The sequence below is a fragment of the Falco peregrinus genome, chromosome 7 (genome assembly GCF_023634155.1).
Source record: "Falco peregrinus isolate bFalPer1 chromosome 7, bFalPer1.pri, whole genome shotgun sequence".
In the NCBI taxonomy this organism is placed as follows: domain Eukaryota; kingdom Metazoa; phylum Chordata; class Aves; order Falconiformes; family Falconidae; genus Falco; species Falco peregrinus.
In genome coordinates, this window is record NC_073727.1 from 19,337,107 (window position 1) to 19,356,515 (window position 19,409).

The following is a 19,409-nucleotide window of genomic DNA, read 5'->3' on the forward strand; positions in this document are numbered from 1 at the left end:
TCTTGCCTTCGGCCACTTTCTTCTCTACCATACTTATCCCCACTCTTGCCACATTTGTGATAAGGCACAAAACCAAATGCCTTAGAGAAGCCGAGGCAGGTGAAGTTTAATGCACAAGGCTTTCTCATTCTGCACGCTCCTGGCGAGCTAGGGATGGGCACTGCTTCCAGCTCACGTAGCTGGAAGCCAACTGAGTATTGTCTGCACATGCAAAACCAGACAAGTATTCCATAGCCTCCTTTCCTATTATCAAACAGATTTAGGAGATAACAGAAGAATAATACTCCAAAGAAGATCCCATACTGAAAATACAGCGTTAAACGGAAGGATTATCTATCATCCTGGGAGGTGAGCGCCGGAAAGAATGGCATTACCATAGTGCATTTATGGAAACCCTGCAGTACCCGTGGGGAAAGAAAGGACATCTCTATAGACAAAAAAAAAGATGACACACCTCGCAGCTCCTGCAACGAATATAGGAAACTTCACCCACAGCCAAGGCAATTATCCATCGATATCATTAAAGTACTGTGTGCGCCACGTCCTGTGCTCCTATCTGACTGGCAGCAAAAGCAGAGCCTCCAGAAGTCTTCAAGTTTCTGGGTGCATTAGAGAGGCACCTTTTTAATAGCTTATTTTTTTTAAATAGCTGCTCATTCAGCCTGGCCTTTCCTATTCTGAACAGCTAGGAAGCGGTTTTAAAAATCTTTAGTGCATTAATGATTAAGGCTGAGGAACAATAAAAGACTGAGTGAGATCTTGCTGTAATGAAAGTAAGAGTCTCTCCAAGTGCAATAAATCAATATACCAGGGCGACCACAGAAAGTTACCTCTGAACACGGTACACACGCGTCCATGGTGGGACAAGGGCCAGGATTCTGGCCACCAGATCCACAAGGGTGCTGGGAGGGTAGCTCCTGTATCTTCCAGTCTTCCAGAGCTCGTACAGGCCAGTGCCACGGATCACTAGTGTCGGATAGAGCTTCATGCCATCCGGGCGAAAAGCAGGATTCTCAAAAAACTCCTGCAAAAGCGGAACACAAGTCAGGGCAAAACAAACTACATTTCCTGGGGCTTCAGCACCCCCACAAAACCAATATCAAAATTGTAAAAAACCATTTTAAGTACATTTTAAGAATTACTGGCTTACATAGAGCTGCCACTGTTTATACTTGTTGTGATGTCAGTTTTAAAACATTTTTTGAAATAAGAGTATGTTCTAGATTTAAAAAGAAGGCTGCTAAAGAAAAAAAAATCCACATGACAATGCTACGGGTCAGATCTGTACATTACTTCCCCCTTTCAGCACAAATTCAATAGATATTGCACCATTTATTGTAATAGACTCTGCCCAGAATCAGGACAATAGAAATGAGTGTACTTATCTTCAATCTCAGCAGACCGCATTCAGAGATTAATCAATGTGTCTGGGACACATCATTTGAATAGCAATGAAGAAAAACAGATTTATTCTACAATGATGTTCTGAACGATCCTGGAGAACGGGAGGACAAACTGTATCTCCTGCTAACTTCTATGACTAAATCCCAGCACAGAACTGCAAACCCAACAGCTCTAGTTTGCAGTACACAACCATCATGGGTTTTTTTTGCAGATTAAATTTCAGTAATGACAATTAAAATAAAATCACTTACAAAAAAAAAAAAAAATCAAAACCCAGGCAAGGCACCCTGAACCAAGCAACCATTGAATTGACTGAAGTGATGACATGTTCCTCATTATAACAGCACCCGGGCCAGATCTAATATGGGATTAGACCGTTGCACACTTGAAATCCATCGCTTGATCCCTCTCCAGCGTGGCAGTCTGACAGTAATAAAACAAATACCAGTTTGTTAAGCCGAGTCAATGGCAGGCTACTGTGGTCCCGCTGGTTGCTGCGCTACCTTTGGTACTCACCAGCACTTCGCTGAAGTGCTTCAACTCATTCACGTGGCCCAGATCCACGCAGACGTTTTGCTGCCTTTCCTACTGCTGCTGAGTGTTAAACCAGCTCCCGGAGTGCTCCAGCAAGTGCTGATGTCGGAATAAAGTGCCATTAGCAGCCTGCTGGGCGCAGGACCTCCCACCTGAGCAGCTCTAAGTGGCTCTGTTGGCTCACTGTGCTTCACCAACCCATACTTCAACATGATAAAAAGCAGCAAATGGTTTACCGCTAGCTTAAGCACACCAAAACGGATCTGCACGGAGTGGAATGCAAAGCAGATCCCGCACAAGGACGGGAAGAGGCGAGCAAGGGCAGGGAAGCGGCAGGACCACGTCAGCCCGGGCTGTTTCTGGCAGCCCCCCTGCCTCATCCCTGCACCCCCGTGCCACCCTACCTGCTGTGCAGCTACAGGGGAAAAACAGACCAGAGAGCTAATCCAGCGGAAAAAAGAAGGCAGTTAAAAAAAAAAATAATAAAATCTTCTCCAGGCAGACAAGCCTACCAAGCCATTTATACGCATCCTCACAAGCAGAAAGATAGGGACAACTGAGTCAGTTTAAGAGACATATTTGTCTCTGGATCTGGACCATGGATAAAGTCACAGAATCACAGAATAGTCTGAGTTGGAAGGGACCTTTAAAGGCCATCTCTCCTGCCCTGAGCAGGACCATCTTCAACTGGATCAGGTTGCTCCAAGCCCTGCCCGACCTGGCCTTGAATGATTCCAGGGATGGGGCATCTCCCACCTCTCTGGGCAGCCTGTGCCAGCGCCTCGCCACCTTCAGCACAGTTTCTTCCTTAAATCCAGTCTGTATCTCCCCTCTTTCAGTTTAAAACCATTCCCCCTTGTCCTCCTGCTACGGGCCCTACCAAAAAGTTCGTCCCCATCTTTCTCATAAGACCCCTTTAAGCACAAAGGGCTGCAATAAGGACTCCCCGTATCCTTCTCTTCTCCAAGCTGAACAACCCCAAATCCACACCGCTGCTTCAAAATTAACCATCAAATCTTGCATTCCTGGCCTGACAAAGCTTCAGCCATCACCATCCCTGCAGCACTGCTGGCTCAAGGAGCAGTAAGTCCCACACGGCCCCGTAAAGAAAAAAACAGCACAAGGGAGAGGCACTGCTTTTACATTTTCCAGAGTTGTTTTAACTCTGAGCAACTCCCTGACTTGAGTTACCTGCAGCTTTGCAAAACGGTTGTGCCAAAAGCTGCTGCTGCTGAGAGAATCCCGTCCAGGCACAGCCTGGTCGCACTCGCCTCCTCGCAGAACTGCTGAACAACTTGGTTCTCCACCCTCAGGCTCCAGCAGGGATAACTTCCTTGGTTCTCCAAGAGTCTCCAAGACACAAGACCAACAATCCCAGACAGGTAACATGCCTTGTATCCCATTAAGCTCTGCTAACTGTGAAGTAAATCGTTTACAAGGACATTGGCCAAAGGCAGACAGAGACAGGTGACACTGAACCCCAGTGTTAAGGTGCTCACTCTGGAGTGCGTGTAGACATGAAGCTGGTCTCCTCCTTTCCTCAGGACTGTTTATGCACTCCAGGAACACTCCTGTTTGTCACAAATCTCACATGGCCGCCATGCCATGAAAAAAATTACTTATCTTGCCAGCTCCGTGAAATAAAATCGTCATCACCACCTCTGAGGACAGGACATAAATGAGTTATTCAGAGGCACTTGAGGTTGGTTTGGGCTGCAGCTCCACAGACAGCAGGTGTGATGGCTCCCTGCCCTGCTTCTACTTCCAGCCACACTGTCCGGCTCCCAACCTCATGCCAACTCCGATTCCTGATGGATCCTCGACCAGGATGACTCACCTCACTAACGTGAAAGAACTCAACAGGCGTTTTGGGGAGGGTGCTTTTCTTTTGTTTCAGTGTTGGGCTGGGTTATGGAATGGTCTGTGAGACTCATGGAATGGTTTGGGTTGTGTGGGACCTTACAGACGACCCCGTCCCACCCCCCCTGCCATGGGCAGGGACCCCTCCCCCCAGCCCAGGCTGCCCCCAGCCCCGTCCAGCCTGGTCTTGAGCACTGCCAGGGATGGGGCACCCACAGCTGCTCTGGGCAGCCTGGGCCAGTGCCTCGCCGCCCTCACAGGGAAGAATTTCTTCCTCGTATCTAATCGACATCTCCCCTCTAAGTTTATTGAGCACCACTGATGAATCAGAGAAGATGTCAAGTTGGAAGGCACCCACAAAAATCATCAAGTCCAACTCTCAGTAAGCAAGTAAGGTCAGGAAGAGTATCTGCCCCCATGTGACAGCAGGGAACCTTTATGTCTGCTTAATGCATCTTCTGGAAGCATGTGCGCTCCCCTCTGCTCCAAGGGTTCAGTTTGACTTTAGAGGTCAATTCTGTTGCTGTTGGCTGACAGTGAAGGCAGATGTGCTCTGCCCTTGGCTGATTACTCTTATCGCTTCTAATGATGCTTCAGATGTAAGAAGGTGTGTGTGTGGGGAAATTAAAAAAAAAATAAAAATACACTAGTTTTCAAACCAGCCAGCTCAAGCAGGTGTGTAATCCAAAATCACACAGTATATGAGGTAGCATAGGGTCAGAAAAATAATCCAGAACCCTGTTGTCCTGGAACAACCCACAAAGACAGACTTCCATCTTCTGTGGGTGGTTAGGAGTGCTCTAATGTAAAACAAAGCAACTGTGAAAGGAGGAATAAGAAAATTGTGTACGAGGCAATTATTCTGGCGAGAGGAACTCTATGGCCAAGTGGCAGTGAAGAAGAGAAAGATGTTAAGGTAAGGAAGCAATGATGCTTCCCCAATGAGCTACAGGAAGGTAAATAAATCACTCCAGCAAGGAAAAAAGGCTTCCAGTAAGGTTTTGTATTAATATTTGCAACAATACTGAACTGAATGCAAAAGCATGTATGATTCACCAGTCAGAATTATTTAAACATCCACTGATTTACATTGCAGATTAAAGGCAAAGGCATCAACACAGCACTAAGGTTAAAAACATCCAGCAGTCAAAAGCAAGGTCAAAAGTTAAGGTTCTAATCACACTGTGAATTTTACCACTTCATACACACTGCACAATTTGCGTTACTATATTAAGGTAGCTGATAAGGCTACTTCATATTTCAGTGACACTGGCATTTAAAAAAATAAATGTATTTTCCTATTTACTACTTAAACTATTTCTCCAAATATTACTCAAGTTTAGTTATTTCAAACAATATAACAAAGCAGTGTCTCCTTTTCTTTCAAACCCCTTTTTTCTAGCAGTAAACTTTAAATAGTTTCTGTAAATCCCAATATTTAAAGGCTTAACCTTTTCCATTTACGAACAGTTCTGATTAAGTCTCTCATGGAACAAAGGAAGTATAAAATGCTAACACATGCCAAGCTTTAGTAGGAGTTGTAGCCTTTTCTCGTTTTAATTAGACACCTTAAAAAGGTGTCTACGACTGATAAAAACGTACATAGCAGTTTACTGCCAAAACAAATTCAATCCCTAAACCAACATTTGTTCCGGAGACCACCATCCATAGCACCACTGGAGTCAACAGGAGGCTCTCCATCAGCTCTAGCAAGCACTCGATCAGGGCTTAAACGCAAGTCTGCTTATGCACGGTGAAGTTAGAGGTTAAAGATGACCTACAGAGGCAGGATCCTTACGCATTTCCAGTCTTTTTGAATCATTTGAGGATGCAGCACAGTGCTCTTGTGTGCATGAATATTCCAAATAGAAGCACATACAACTTCAAAGCTACTACACCGGTTTTCTTTGAACCTGAGGTTTTCCCCCCTCTAGGTGACGATTGCGAGCCAGCTAGCATTCAACATGTCTCATATAATGAAGATGGATGCTAGAGTAAAACTTTAAATTTGTGCGTAGAGAATGGCCAGGATGTGAAAGATCATTGTAATAGTTTAATTGTACTAATAAAAAAAGTCAATTCAGGTGTGAATTCAGCTGAAACTTAAATGATCTGGAGATTCATAAACATGGACCTTTTCATACCCTAAACCAACCTCTCTCACAACCTTGCCCAATTTATGCGGTATTAGTGAAAAGTTGAGTATTTTCTCCACAGTAAATAATAAAATGAGTAACCAAAGAATCCTGGAATTGACACTTTTTTTTTTGCTTCACCTGAGCTCCACTAAACATACTTTACTTGTAGGAACAGCTGCTCTGTGAATTACCAACGATGAATCTTAATAAGAAGATCTCATCAACACACATTCAGTCTACAAGGTTATACAAGTTAGCCACTAACGTGTTTTATGAGAACAGTAATTGATTTTAGTAGCATATGCCTTTGTTGTAGAAGTTCCCTGTTATTAAAGCTAATGGCATCTATAGGATCCATTCTTCCACCGCCTCATATACTCACTGCCACTATGAATAATCAGGGTCCAATGCATGAGAAATTAGTCATTTAGATGCCAAGAAGCCACTGATTTTTCCATCAAGGCAGACGTCTCAAAGTGCACGATGGAATCTTTATGTCCAGCTCCCATTTTTGAGTCTTAACAATTGCATGACACGGTAATTGCTCTCCAAGAAAATGGACATTAGTTGAAACCCAAAATGTAACACTATGTGAACTGGAAAAAAATAAATTAATTCAGAATTATAAGAGGAGATGGAATCAGGAGACAAAGTCCTGAACTCAAATATTTCACTTTCATGTGTGTTTGCAATAACCTTTTTAAATAGAAAACCCGTTAGTCACCCATGTATCTGTTCCGAGTTGCAACAGAAAGGTCAAATGATTTGGGATTATAACGAGACCATACGGCAGTTCAGTCCCATTTTCAAGTTTGGTAAAGCACCACTCGGTCAATATTAAAAGATTATACCTTGCAGTTTTAATCTGATTCTACTGACCACTTTAAGTACAGAACAAATGAGAAACATGTTTTGAAGACACCCAAAAGCTGCAGTTCTCCAAAAAGAGAAAAATAATATTTTGTGGGGTTCCACTTCAACATTTTACAGACCAAAGATACGGTTGCCATCTTTAATCTTCTTGCCCTCAAGATGTTCAACTGTTTGGGGAGATTATCAGTTATAGGACAAGCACAGCAATTTTTTAAAGCAATTTATAAACGTCAGGATTTGTTAAAAATAAAGGTCACCAAAACCTATTTTTTAATGACCATCCACTAGAAATCAGGTGCCACACAACCTGATTCTTGAAACGGTTCCTTTACCATAGCCCCTGTATTAAACAGATGATTAAATTCACGTCTGACTACATTAAGATGAGCGTTATCTTAACTCTCCATATTACAGCATTCCTTATCTCCATCAGCTGTATTATTTAGAACTGAATACTGGTAGCACTTGAAAACTACTGCATTGAATGACACTTCCAACTCTACAGGGAACGAACAATCACTTAGTAGTTTAATTATATGCATTAACAGAAGCTTGTGGCTCAAAAACGTGGCTCCTTTTAACTCTAAATTTGCATTTTCCCCCTCTTTCTTGTAAATGCTAGTCTAATTAAAATGTAATGATAGGATCTGCATTCACCGATGCCGACAATGGCCTACTGACCGAAGTACAGCTGAATTGTGCTTTTGTAACTGCCTTTGGAGCAGCCAGGGAACACACACGTCGTCACGCTGCAGTTGTCACCTGGGAAGCAGGGAAATGCAGTGCCAACAGCAAGCTGAGAAGTGGTCATTTTAAAGTCACTTAACATCCATATCTTTCAATTACACGACCTTACACTTCCTATTAAGTTACCAGGACATAGGAAGATCCCACTTGTTAACTGCTCTGAATACCACCCGGCTGCAAACTCTGACTCACGATAAATGAGATGGTTTTAGATCAGGTTTAGCACTCAGTGGGAACGGTGGAAGATAATATTTCCTGGCATGCACGTTAATGAGTGCATATATGTTACATACTGTGATCATATATACACACCGCGTGCAAAATCAGCAGAGCACACATGAACACGAATGCAGTGCAGACCATTCAGCGCTGGTTAGGGAGATCAGCCCGCTTACCAAAGGGAAGCAAACCTGCTAGCATTTCACCTGCTGCAAGCTCCTTGTTCTCCTGACTGCATGCACACCTGCTTTCCAAGACACCTTCACCTGGCACTTATTTAAAAAACACAGAATTAAAATACAATTGAGGCATTTGTCTAATATAACCTGGGGAATTCCCAAAGCTGCCTTGGTTTTACGTAAAGATGTAGGCTGACGTTACCACCGCTGCTGAGGTCCATCAGGTGTTACCTACCCTCAAAGAGCAACATTTTCTGTCCATTCAAGTATTCTTTGGAGGAGTGACTTGACAATGCAATTAGTAAATCCTGTTGCTATATCAGTGATGTCTGATGCAAACTCCATAGAATATGGCAACATTTTTAATTGGGCTCGTCTGAAATGGATGTTACTTTGTATATGGTGTCATGAATCTCTGTAGAATTGATTCAAAGGTGACTGTAAAGCAGAGATACATCAAGTCACTTCTGCTTAATGTCTGCACTCATGACAAAATCTCCTACAGATGTGACCACGGGGCAAAAAGTTGCTAAAGCAGATGATCCAAACTTCCATCTCTCCTGAAAGCACCTTTAAAGCATTCCACAATCAAGGGAGGAAAGACCATTTTCCAGTTAATTGTTCTAACTTTCCTGAAAAATGGTAGGTGAAACAGAAAAAAATGTTTCATATTAAATTTCACATACTAATTTTGCTAGTCTTTAAATTCCTTAAGGACGATGCTCAAAATACTAGAGAATTTTATCAGCAGCACATCACTGCAGACCCTGATAGGTCTTACTGAACTATTACAATGGTGCAAATTAACAACAACAACAAAGTGGTTTTGGTTGCTACTTACAGACTGATCTATATGCTTACTTTAGGATATTCTATAATGACTCGTATGTAGACTTTGAATGCCCAAAGTGGATTTGCCTGCTAATATCCAGTGTGAAGAGCATAAAGGACCTTGTAACTCACTCCTCAAGATGCAGGAAGCTATTAAAGCCTCCTCCCGGGATTCCTCAACAGCCTCAAAACCCCCAAATCCACTAGCCAAAGGGAACTTTTCCAGAAGTGCCTTAACACAAGCGAATCCTCACAATCTTCAGCTTCAGTAAGAACACATTATCCCATTAAACCCAGGAACAAACCACTCTTGGCGTACAAAGCAACCATTACAGTACAGACAAAGTAACTGACAGGGGCATTTAGTTCACAGATGTGAAATGTCTTCAGCGAGTTATTTACCAAGACTAAGCACCTCAGCATCATAAATACCCTAATTCTCTACACAGTATAGGAAACTGCTGCTGCCAGACAAGGAGGGAACATGCCTGTCTCTCATCCCATCCCATCGTCTTTTTACCCCTGGACTCTCGGTATCTACAGGTTGCCTCCTGTCTAACACTCTGTCCGATAGCTACTCTCTCCGAGTTTGCACAGAACGTACCGCAACAAGATCCCAGTCTGTAACCGTCCCTGACACTGCTATAATACAACTCAATAATGACACATTCAACATTTGGAAGAGGCCTTGGGCATCAGCAGCATGACCTTGGGAGCGTGGTTTTGACTCCTGAACAGAGTATCTATCTGAACACCAAGACAAATCTCTCCAGATTGTGCTCACTGCACCGAGCAGTCCCATCTGCTTAGTCTTGCAGGTGCTCCAAGTGAGTCTCCATTTATTACGCAGTTTTGGAGAAACCCATGAGAATACCTCAATTAATTTGCTGTGAAGTTTCACCTTCACTTTCACCAAGCACAGAACTCTGGTCTTAATGTTTCTGGAAGGGTCAGCTTTCCCCTAGGGCCAAGTACAGGAAATATAGCATTTTTCATTGTCTTAAGTACACAATTTTTGCACCACAAATCCGTGTAAAGCATATGTTCTACCCTAGAAGACATTGAGACCAGCAACTCTATAATGTTTTTGATAATCTAATCCTCCTTCATCAGACCTCTCCTTTCCATAAGGAGCATTAATACAACCATGTGCTCTCTCCCATCCCACTCAGCCCTGCAAAACCTTCTCTCATTTATTATCACAGCAAACCCATTATGCTTTTCCAGTATGCTTTTTTTTTTTTAAAAAAAAGCAAAACCCCTACCCACACAAAACGAACAACTATGTCCTCAAGAATGTAATTTGGACATCATAGTTTATCCACTCTGACGACAAGCATTCAGCTGCTGCCGCTGCTTTGTGCTAAAATACATATTTTACTGAATGATGCTCTCTCTGCCTAAATGCTTGGCAAATTTGCACTCTCAATCCAAGACACATCCCTTTATTCCTGTGCTCCTTTCCATTTGGCTGTATGTTCCCAGCCATATGCTTGTTATTGACTTCAGCAGCAAGGGGCCTCAGTGAAAGAGCCCCAGCAAACAACTTCTGAATGCTGGTGTGAAAAACCACCGCTTGAAGAGCCAGAGCGACTGTATGAGCCTATGCAGCCCACAGCGGTCTGGGGACTATTAAGTGCAGAAACAATCTTTTACTTCAGGTAGAAAAAGGGTCTTAACTGTACCTTTACATTCAGCAGAAGCTTTTTCTGAATGGGAGGCTATTTGCCAGGTAGTCATTGTTATTGTCATAACTTTTACAGCTGGCATGCTGCAGGAGAACGTGCGTGTGGACAAAATACTAATTCAGAAAGACAAAGGAAGCAATGCATGACCTGCAATAAATGCATTTTTCCACACAGCCTTGCAGTTTATCACGTTACTACTAATGGTACAGCAGTATGTACAGTTTCTACACAGTACAATGCAACGTTGCAGAGACCATGTTGCTACCGAAACCCTCGTCCTTTGAATTTTCTGGTTTAAATTGTGACACCCTATCCACACCGTGCGTGGATCCCCAAATGACGCAGGAGACAAGGCACCAGTTTTACCTGTGCTACTCAACTGATTCAGCTATTCTGCTCCTGCACATTGTTACACCGAGGGCTGCAGCTTTACCTTCTATTTCTTTCCTATGTCACACATATCCTGCAAGAAGTCTCACCCTCTTTACAGGAAACGTACCCAGAGCTGCAGCGAACAGAGTGAGCAAATAAAAGTTACTTCCACACAGACACTGGAGAGGGAGAGAAGCTTTGTGCACACAATCCAACCATCTGCAGAAATGGGCAACACTGAGGCTTTATCTAGATATTTTAACCACAGAAATATGAGCGCAATTATCTGCTAAAATAGTTTCTAAAAATAGCCTGTTCCTTACTACCACAATTCTCATTAACATAAAAACTACCACGGTGGTGGTCATAGTTCATGAAACTATAATTGTTTCCAAAATGAAGAGCTTTTTAGCGCTAACATTTACTAAGACTCCAAGAAAAGCTCTGGTAACTGAAGGACAGATCATTAAATACCGTCTAATCCATTTCTGTAAATGTGCCCGTGAAAAAAACAAGACAAATTTTCAGAGGTAATGCTGGCTACCTGCAAATAATAGTGTTTCAATGAGATGTTCAGTAGGAGTTGAAAGGAAAATTGTTTACCCCACTAAACACTTCTGAGCTATATTTAAAAACACAGATAACTGTCTTCCCAAGGGAGTGAAAAATCAATGTAGATCAGCAGTTTAACTGTCTTTTATTACAGTTATTAAAAGCTCCTGATAGAGGTGCAATATATTAGTTTCATTATGAATTTCATCTCCTTGATAAAAATGAGAGCCCTCAGGAAAACTATCTCCTTACTTACAGCTAACGATGATACAACAGTAGTTGGAAGTTTTACAACATCAAATAACACTGCAAAAGGAAAGGACACTCACATTATCCCCTGCATTACTTGACCATTATTTTCCTCTCTTGTGTTCAACACACCCAAGAGGGCTGTAGCCCTCCGCATAACTTACACTTGGATCATAGATGCATCAGGCATTTGATTAAAATTAGTCTATTTCTGGGAAATGCTTGTTTTGCAATTCCTTCAGGAAAAAAACCCAAAAGCCACAACAACAACCAAAACAGCTTGACACATGACTACAAGAAAAGGAATTTTCACCAGACTAAGACCATTCAGTGATTGCATTTTATTTAAAGAACACAAGAATGACTCTGCTGAATTGAACAGGAAAATCTCCTCAGTCTGATACTTGCCTCCAGTACTGGCCGTTAAATGGTCCTGCCTATGCTTCCACCCCCATCATTTTATTTATACGAGAGTTTAGATGGACAGAGGGAAACCACAGGACCTCACAGGTCTCCTCAGGAAAAGGAGTTTCTCAGCACCTGAAGGCCTATCTGGTGTTCTGGGAAGCATCCACCAGCTCCCACATGCCCCCAGAGCTGGAGGGTTCTGCCAGCAACTTGCTATGACACTTCCCCTGACACTTCCCACACTTGACATTTCTCATCTTCTGGCTCTCCTCCCCATTTCCTTTCCTTTTTTTTCTGCTCTCCAGATGAATTTATCTGTCTTTCAAGTTGCTTGAGGTGGGCTTACAGCCATCCCCTCCTGGAGGGCCAAGAGGAACAGCAACAGTAAAATCATATTTAGGCAAAGACCACAAAAATAAAAGGCAGGCAAATACATCATCTTCACCATTCATAAACATGTTACTAGCTTAGTGATCTTTATTCTAGAGCAGATGAAGTTTGTTGATTATACTGTTGCCACTCAGTGGCTCTGCAGAAACTGAGGAATTAGTAACAGCATCCTGGGAATCCTTTAGCCTCCTAAAGTTTTTGCTTAAACCCTAAGTTCTGCTTGGTAGCCCTGTTAGCAAATGTGATTCATGAATCCTCCCAACCATTTACCCCTAGAGTCACCTCATCTCTCTCGTGCTACAACAGCAAAGCTGAGTGTTTATCGCATTCCACAGAATGAGGTGTCTGCTCTGGTAACAATTCCATTATTCCCGCTGAGTCCTTGATTTATTCTAGCTATTATTCTAATTATTTTCTCCGACCACCTGCTACGTGAGGCACTGCGAATCGGTCTTATCTGTGATGCTTGCATTTGCCAACAGTAAGTAGCAGAGTATGTGTGTGTATGTAGATGTACACTACCTGACACTCCTGGCACAACCACATGGGTGGTGGGAGGAAGCAGAGCATACTCCCTCCCTGCAGTGTTTTCCCATATGTGGAACAGGGCTGAAAGACCTGAAGTAGAAAGGAAATCCTCTGAGGCTATAAAAAGAATCAATAATAAGGGAAGAAAAGAGGCGTGATGGGGGAAGGAGTGGAGAAGCACAACATAACTGGGACACAGGACTAGTATAACTCTTAAAAATAATTGTAATAATCTTCACGAAGGCGGCAGGCAAAAAGCCAAAGAATATATACATATAATGCAAGACACATCTAATATACTCACTCCTATTGTTGTTGATTTGTTAAAAAGTTGAGATCAATTGATTTTATTTGTTTGATTATCTTATTTTATAGAGTTATTTTATAGAATAGAAATATAGGAGGATAAAAATATATTTTGAAGAAAGTTATGATTATTTAGTAAAAGCAGTTGTGAAACCCTTTGTACATTTTGTACTAAGGCCAGAAGAATGGGTTGGAATCATTGTTGAAACTTAAGTAATAATTTAGGGTTTGAAAGGTTTCTTTGTATCTAACTGGTCTTCTGTATATAGAAAGTATATTGAGATGTCAGAATGTAGGATTAATGGGAACTGGGGAGAGTCGACTGGAACAACTTGTAGTTACCTGCCAAGAAACCGTGAACTTTAGTAAAAGGTAATTCCGGCAGGGGGAGATCGCGACCACTGACTCATATACCACCTACCCAAATCGTACCCCAGACCCATTTCTAGACCATTCTAAGCTCTACTGCGCAGAATCGGATATGGGAGGAGAATATGTTAATGATTTATGGGAAATATTATGATTATGTATGAATACTTAATGAATATGTATGAATAAGTTTTATATATGGTATCTGATTTTGAAGCTTGGTGTGCGTTGATCGTGAGAGGACTCACTCACGCACCCAGCCGTCAATAAAGAAGTGTCTGCTTATCTACATCACATTGGTGTCGATAAGTTCTTCATTCCGAGATTTCGGTAACACTATCAATAAATAATGTTTTGAATAATTACTAATAAACTCTCCAGGAAAACAGTTGCTATACGCACACACACGACTTTGGAAACCTAGATATGCTTGCAAAAGAGTAAGTGATGGGCATCCTAGCTGCTGGACAGAGGGAGCAGGAAACACTTTGAAATCAATAGGTCATAAGGGACAGAAGCAATGTTACTCTTGAAACCATAATTACCTGTTCAATTTGAAGAAGCACCCAGTATTTTTAGTACACAGTCAGCACAATCAGCAAGTTATTATCTTCCCAGGAGAAGCCCCTGTATTTAATATATCAGCTGGTAATGAAGGCAAGATGCTTAGACCTCCTTCTGAAGTCAACTTGGTTTGTTTTTGTCCTACCTTTCCCTTGTCTGAAAAGCGCGTGGCTAGGAAGGAGGTTAGTATTGCAGCAAATAGTTATTTTTGCCAAACTTATTTAGAACTACTGCAAAAAAAATAATATCTATAAGGATCCTTGATAAGCCGCAGGTGGTTTTGTCCCAAAAAGTCAAAGGTATCCTCCAAGATGATTACACTTGTTAAGAAAATACTGCATAAAAGAGCACTACTGCTGCTCACGAACAGCTTGCAAGAACACAACAGATGCTCTCCACTTGGTTCCTTTCCTCACTCTCACATTATTTTTATGTAGTAGAAGTGTCTAAATATTTACCAGCATGGACTAACATTTATACAGTGCAACATATAAATAAGTTGCTTTAATAACTCAAAACCATGATATAAAATATTAACCCAAAACCATGACATAACATTTTAAGGTAGGAAATAGAGAAGGTACTATCTAGCTGAATGCCTGGGAAAGAAGGAATTACTGTCTGCTGAACACTTCCATAATGTTCACCAGTGCAGGGCTCTGGGGAAGGGAAAACCAAAACAAAAGAAAAGGAGGGTTGTCTTAACATCCTTTTCTCTATTTTTAAAAGATCCTTTGTCTTAAATAGAAAATGATAAAGCATTTCAGATAAGATGAGAAAGGCAGAGAAGGTAAGAAGAAGAGGATAGCAGTCTCTTGTTTACCACTCCATCCTGAAACATGTCACAGTGATCCACAACCTCTCCACTCACTCCCTGCAGCTCCACTTTCTCAGACACACAGTGATCACTTTGCTGGGCATCAGCGCTGCAGCTGCCTCTTTCACGTGTCTTTGTGTGCGTGCTGTCTGGTCTCAGATCACAGTGGGGACCCCACGCACCTCTCTAACACAGGCATTTTTGATTCCTTCTTCAATCCTTTCCCATACTTTCTTCTCTCTAAAACAACATAGGTTTAATTCTTCTCCACACCGATGTGATCCTACCACCTCTTCCCCACCAGTCCGCCTCCCCAGCTCCCATTTTTCTTCCTCACTCCGCAGCATTCACATTACTTCTTGAGGGCTTCATCCTCCACACTGATTACTCATCCTCCAGCTCCTCATTTGTATGTTCCCTGGCATCAAATCTTAATTTGATCTGCGAGTCCTGCTTCAAATTTCTGAACTCATTAACAGGGCTGCCACTTGAGTTGGTCTTCACCCCATCACCCTCTCTCTGTATTCTTGAATTCCCATTCCTAAACTATCACCTGGTTTTCTTATGCCCCCGCTTAGCATTTCTCTTTTCTGGTCCTCCAACCAGCCTTCCTGCCAATTCCAGCCCTTCAGCAAAAAAATTCTGATCTTTTCTAAACTGAAAAATTTCTAAATTCTCTTTGGACCTTATTCTCATCTACTCGCACTTTTCCCACCCTTCCCCAGCACAAATTCCCTCCTGCCGTGCCCCAGAGCTGGCCCATCATTGACACCAGTTTTCCCAGCTGCTAAAGCCAAAAGACTTCTCTGGCAGAAACAATCTAAACCAGTTCCTTCTCTGCTCTGTTGTCTCCTCTTGCTTTTCTACACCCAACTATTTTCCCAGCTATATTTTAATCCCCCCTTCTCCAGATCCCAGCCTTTTCACCACATTCTTGTCCCCTTTTTCTGAAAATTGCCTTCTGCCTCTTCTACTTCTGTGAAAATTGTCATTAGTAAGTGGACAAAACACAGCAGGGCATGACCCTTCCCCTAACAACCAGGGCAGCCTGCTGGCTTGTGGAAACTGGAGGCAGCTCAGCATCACTTGAAGCTATACTTTTTAAACAGACTCCCCAAATCTCCTGCAATGAAAGAGGAGCAACTCCAGGTCTGACAGTGGAAAAACCTTACCATTTATTATGAATAAGCAGCACAAAATGAAACTCACAAAATACTATAGAAGCTTGTAATTCTGCCTTAAAGAATTCCTCTCTCCTCAGTTTTACATCTTGCAAAAACCTGAGAGTCTCCTCTTTGCCAGGTCTTACCCAAGCTTAGCTCTTTAAATCTGTTTGTCAGTATTGTTGTTCCTCTACCACAGACTCTTTCCAGCCTAACACTATTTCATTAATCACAGAGTGGTTTGGGTAGGAAGAGACCTTAAAGACGACCCAGTCCCCCCCCACCACCACCACAGGCAGGGCCCCCTCCCCCCAGCGCAGGCTGCCCCCAGCCCCGTCCAGCCTGGCCTTGAGCCCTGCCAGGGATGGGGCACCCACAGCTGCTCTGGGCAGCCTGGGCCAGCGCCTCGCCGCCCTCACAGGGAAGAATTTCTGCCTCATCTCTCATCTCCATCTCCCCTCTCTCATGTAAAGCCATTCCCCCGTGTGCCATCGCCACCTGCCCTTGCCCAAAGCCCCTCCCCAGCTTTCTTGCCGGCCCCTTTAGGCACTGGCAGGTGCTCTAAGGTCTCCCCGCAGCCTTCTCCTCCCCAGGCTGAGCCACCCCAGCTCTCCCAGCCTGTCCCCACAGCAGGGCTGCTCCAGCCCCTGAGCATCTCCCTGGCCTCCTCTGGCCCCGCTCCAGCAGCTCCGTGTCTCTCCTGTGCTGGGGACCCCAGAGCCGGACGCAGCGCTGCAGGGGGGTCTCACCAGAGCGGAGCAGAGGGGCAGAGCCCCCTCCCCTGACCTGCTGGCCGCGCTGCTCTGCCTGCAGCCCAAGGAATGGCTGGCTGGCTGGGCTGAGCACACAGTGCTGGGTCATGCTGAGCTTCTTGTCCACCAGCACACCCAAGTCCTTCTCCTCAGGGCTGCTCTCAGCCCATTCTCTGCCCAGCCTGTATGCATGCTTGGGATTGCTTATGGCAAGCCCGTAAAGAACGCAGAACTACAGCTGCAACTTCATGAGATACTGAGTAAGGGACTCAGGTTTTGCTGTACCCTGTATTACAAGTAGTTCTATGAAAACACAGGCAATATGACATCCAACCTCTACCTCCTTCAGCATTGTATGAAAATAATCCAGGAGCAACAGAGTCTGGGGCAGGAATTTTGAGTTAACTTTCAGCTCTCTCACTGTCTTTACCTCTGGTTTTGTGCACATCACTTTCCCCAGCCTCTTACTCTGCCACATGAACATAACATTTGCTAAGTCCTATGGAGTTATGTTCATGAAAAGCTCAAGGAATTCTGCACAAAACCCCTTAGAAAAAGAAATTCTGAAAGCTGCCATGCATACTTTCTGTACTGTACAGCTGCATTTTCGATTGGTTCCTTCTAGATGTGCCTGTTTGCAGCACACCACAATAAACCATTGCTTTCTGCCCGTACTTCTAATCAATATATTCCACAGCACTGATAGCTTTTTAGTGCCGGAAAGCACCTAGTCTGACCTCGCACAGAAACATACCTGGGATTCCTGTGTCATGACTGCAATTTCTGCACCATTTTAAATGGATGCCTAATTTTTGCTAGAAAAAAAAATAATCTATCATGCTACCAGATGAAGTGGTTAATTCCCTACACTGTTTACCATTTGCTCTTTATTCCTCATTTCATTTTCTCTAGAAATAATTTTATATTTTCTTCTACATTATCAATAAAGATACTGAATAGAACTAAGCCAAGAACAGAGATGCTATATAATACACCTAGACACTCTACTTTGCAATTAACTACCTTCGAGATGGTACGCTTTTAACTTTGAATCATGTACAAGTCTAAAACCAAGGAAAGAAATCCACCTTGGAGAAAAGTAAGAGTCCTAGTTAATATCAGAAGAGCTATATTCCACAGAGACTCGAGTGACTCAGTCTTTCATGAGGCAAGGATATAATTTTCTGGATGAAGTAGTTCAACAAATCTTTCTCGCCCTCCACCTTCAAAAAAGAATTTTAGATTATTTGTCCTTAAGAAACAGTTCTGGCCTGGATTGTAACTAATAGCTGAGCTAAGAAAGAGAAGCAGCATTAGACGAAAAAGCTGGAACACACTAGAAACTCCTGGTTATTTTAAGCCATACTCACAATAAACTGGTCCATGTCCCTTTCCAGCCCCATGTTCGGTAGATCAGGCATCATGTGCGCCACCACTTTAAACCCAGCATCCTTGGCTAAGTGAAAAGACTCGCACACAGCCTTCACAGTGTGACCTCTGGGAAGAGAGAAAAGAGATTGAGGATCACACAGGTGAAGATGTATTTTGATGCTTAATTGAGATTATTCTCTAGGAAGTGCGAAGCGTTGAGTTTGGAACACGGTTGCCAAGACAGCAAACTACGCTAGGGGCTGAAAGTAGTCCAGTTTGCTACTTCTACAGCAAATGAACCACACCAAGGCTACTGCTACACAAATCACAGTCAAAAAAACTTTAGAAAGCTGCTGATATTCAATTTTTAAAGCAATGATACTAGTTGATACGCAGCACAAGCTAGGGCACGCTGCACTGAAGACTCTATAATCAAAATGAAGCATAACCAGAAACAAAAGCAACAGAAGAGGAAAAGGAGAAGGATGGGGGCCAAGTAAAACCAGCTAGCTAACAAAATCTTCCTGCAACATACTTGTCAAACTCTCAAGTGCTCTTTTTAGAGAAACACAAACTCTTCTCAACTTCTGAGAGGTGCTAAACCTCTGAAACATAGGCTGCGTTAGGACTCTTGAAGGATTTCATGTTATTCTCCATCGACATCAAACCAAACTAAACTTGTGGTTGCTCTGCAGGACCTCGGAAAGACTGGGAGCCTAAACAATGGCAGAAACAAAGGTTGAATCTCACGTAAATAAACCACCTCAAAGAAATTCCTCTCCCCTTCCACCTCCATGGCTCAGGAGCCAACTTCTGCCTCCACAACAGCAACCACTCTCGCTACAAACAGCTACTAGGAGGTCCTCATCACACATGACCAGTCTTCCCACAAAGTCCTTGCTTTTGCTCTTCCCCAGCTGGGAGAGCTCTTCTTCTACTGGCCAACATTTCTGGACATTTCTATCCCCTCAGCATCTTCTACCTTCCCTCTCCAATCCCCATTTTCTTCCCATTGCACTTTCACACCAGTTCACCCTATCTTTTGGAATTCCTTGCCAATGGATTAGCTCAGCAGGTGACTTTTATCCTCCAGAG

The 19,409-nt window shown here is 43.1% G+C and overlaps 1 protein-coding gene across 2 annotated transcripts in view; it reads right to left on the minus strand.

Moving 5' to 3' along the window:
* ELP3 (elongator acetyltransferase complex subunit 3) overlaps positions 1-19,409 on the minus strand; it is a 94,190-nt gene that overhangs the window by 39,597 nt on the left and 35,184 nt on the right. For both annotated transcript variants that reach the window (XM_055809998.1, XM_055809997.1), the window contains exons 9-10: positions 18,314-18,440; positions 831-1,024 (exon numbers count right to left, since the gene is read on the minus strand). In XM_055809998.1, the coding sequence (XP_055665973.1) occupies positions 831-1,024; positions 18,314-18,440 (321 nt within the window). The remainder of the gene's footprint in view (positions 1-830; positions 1,025-18,313; positions 18,441-19,409) is intronic.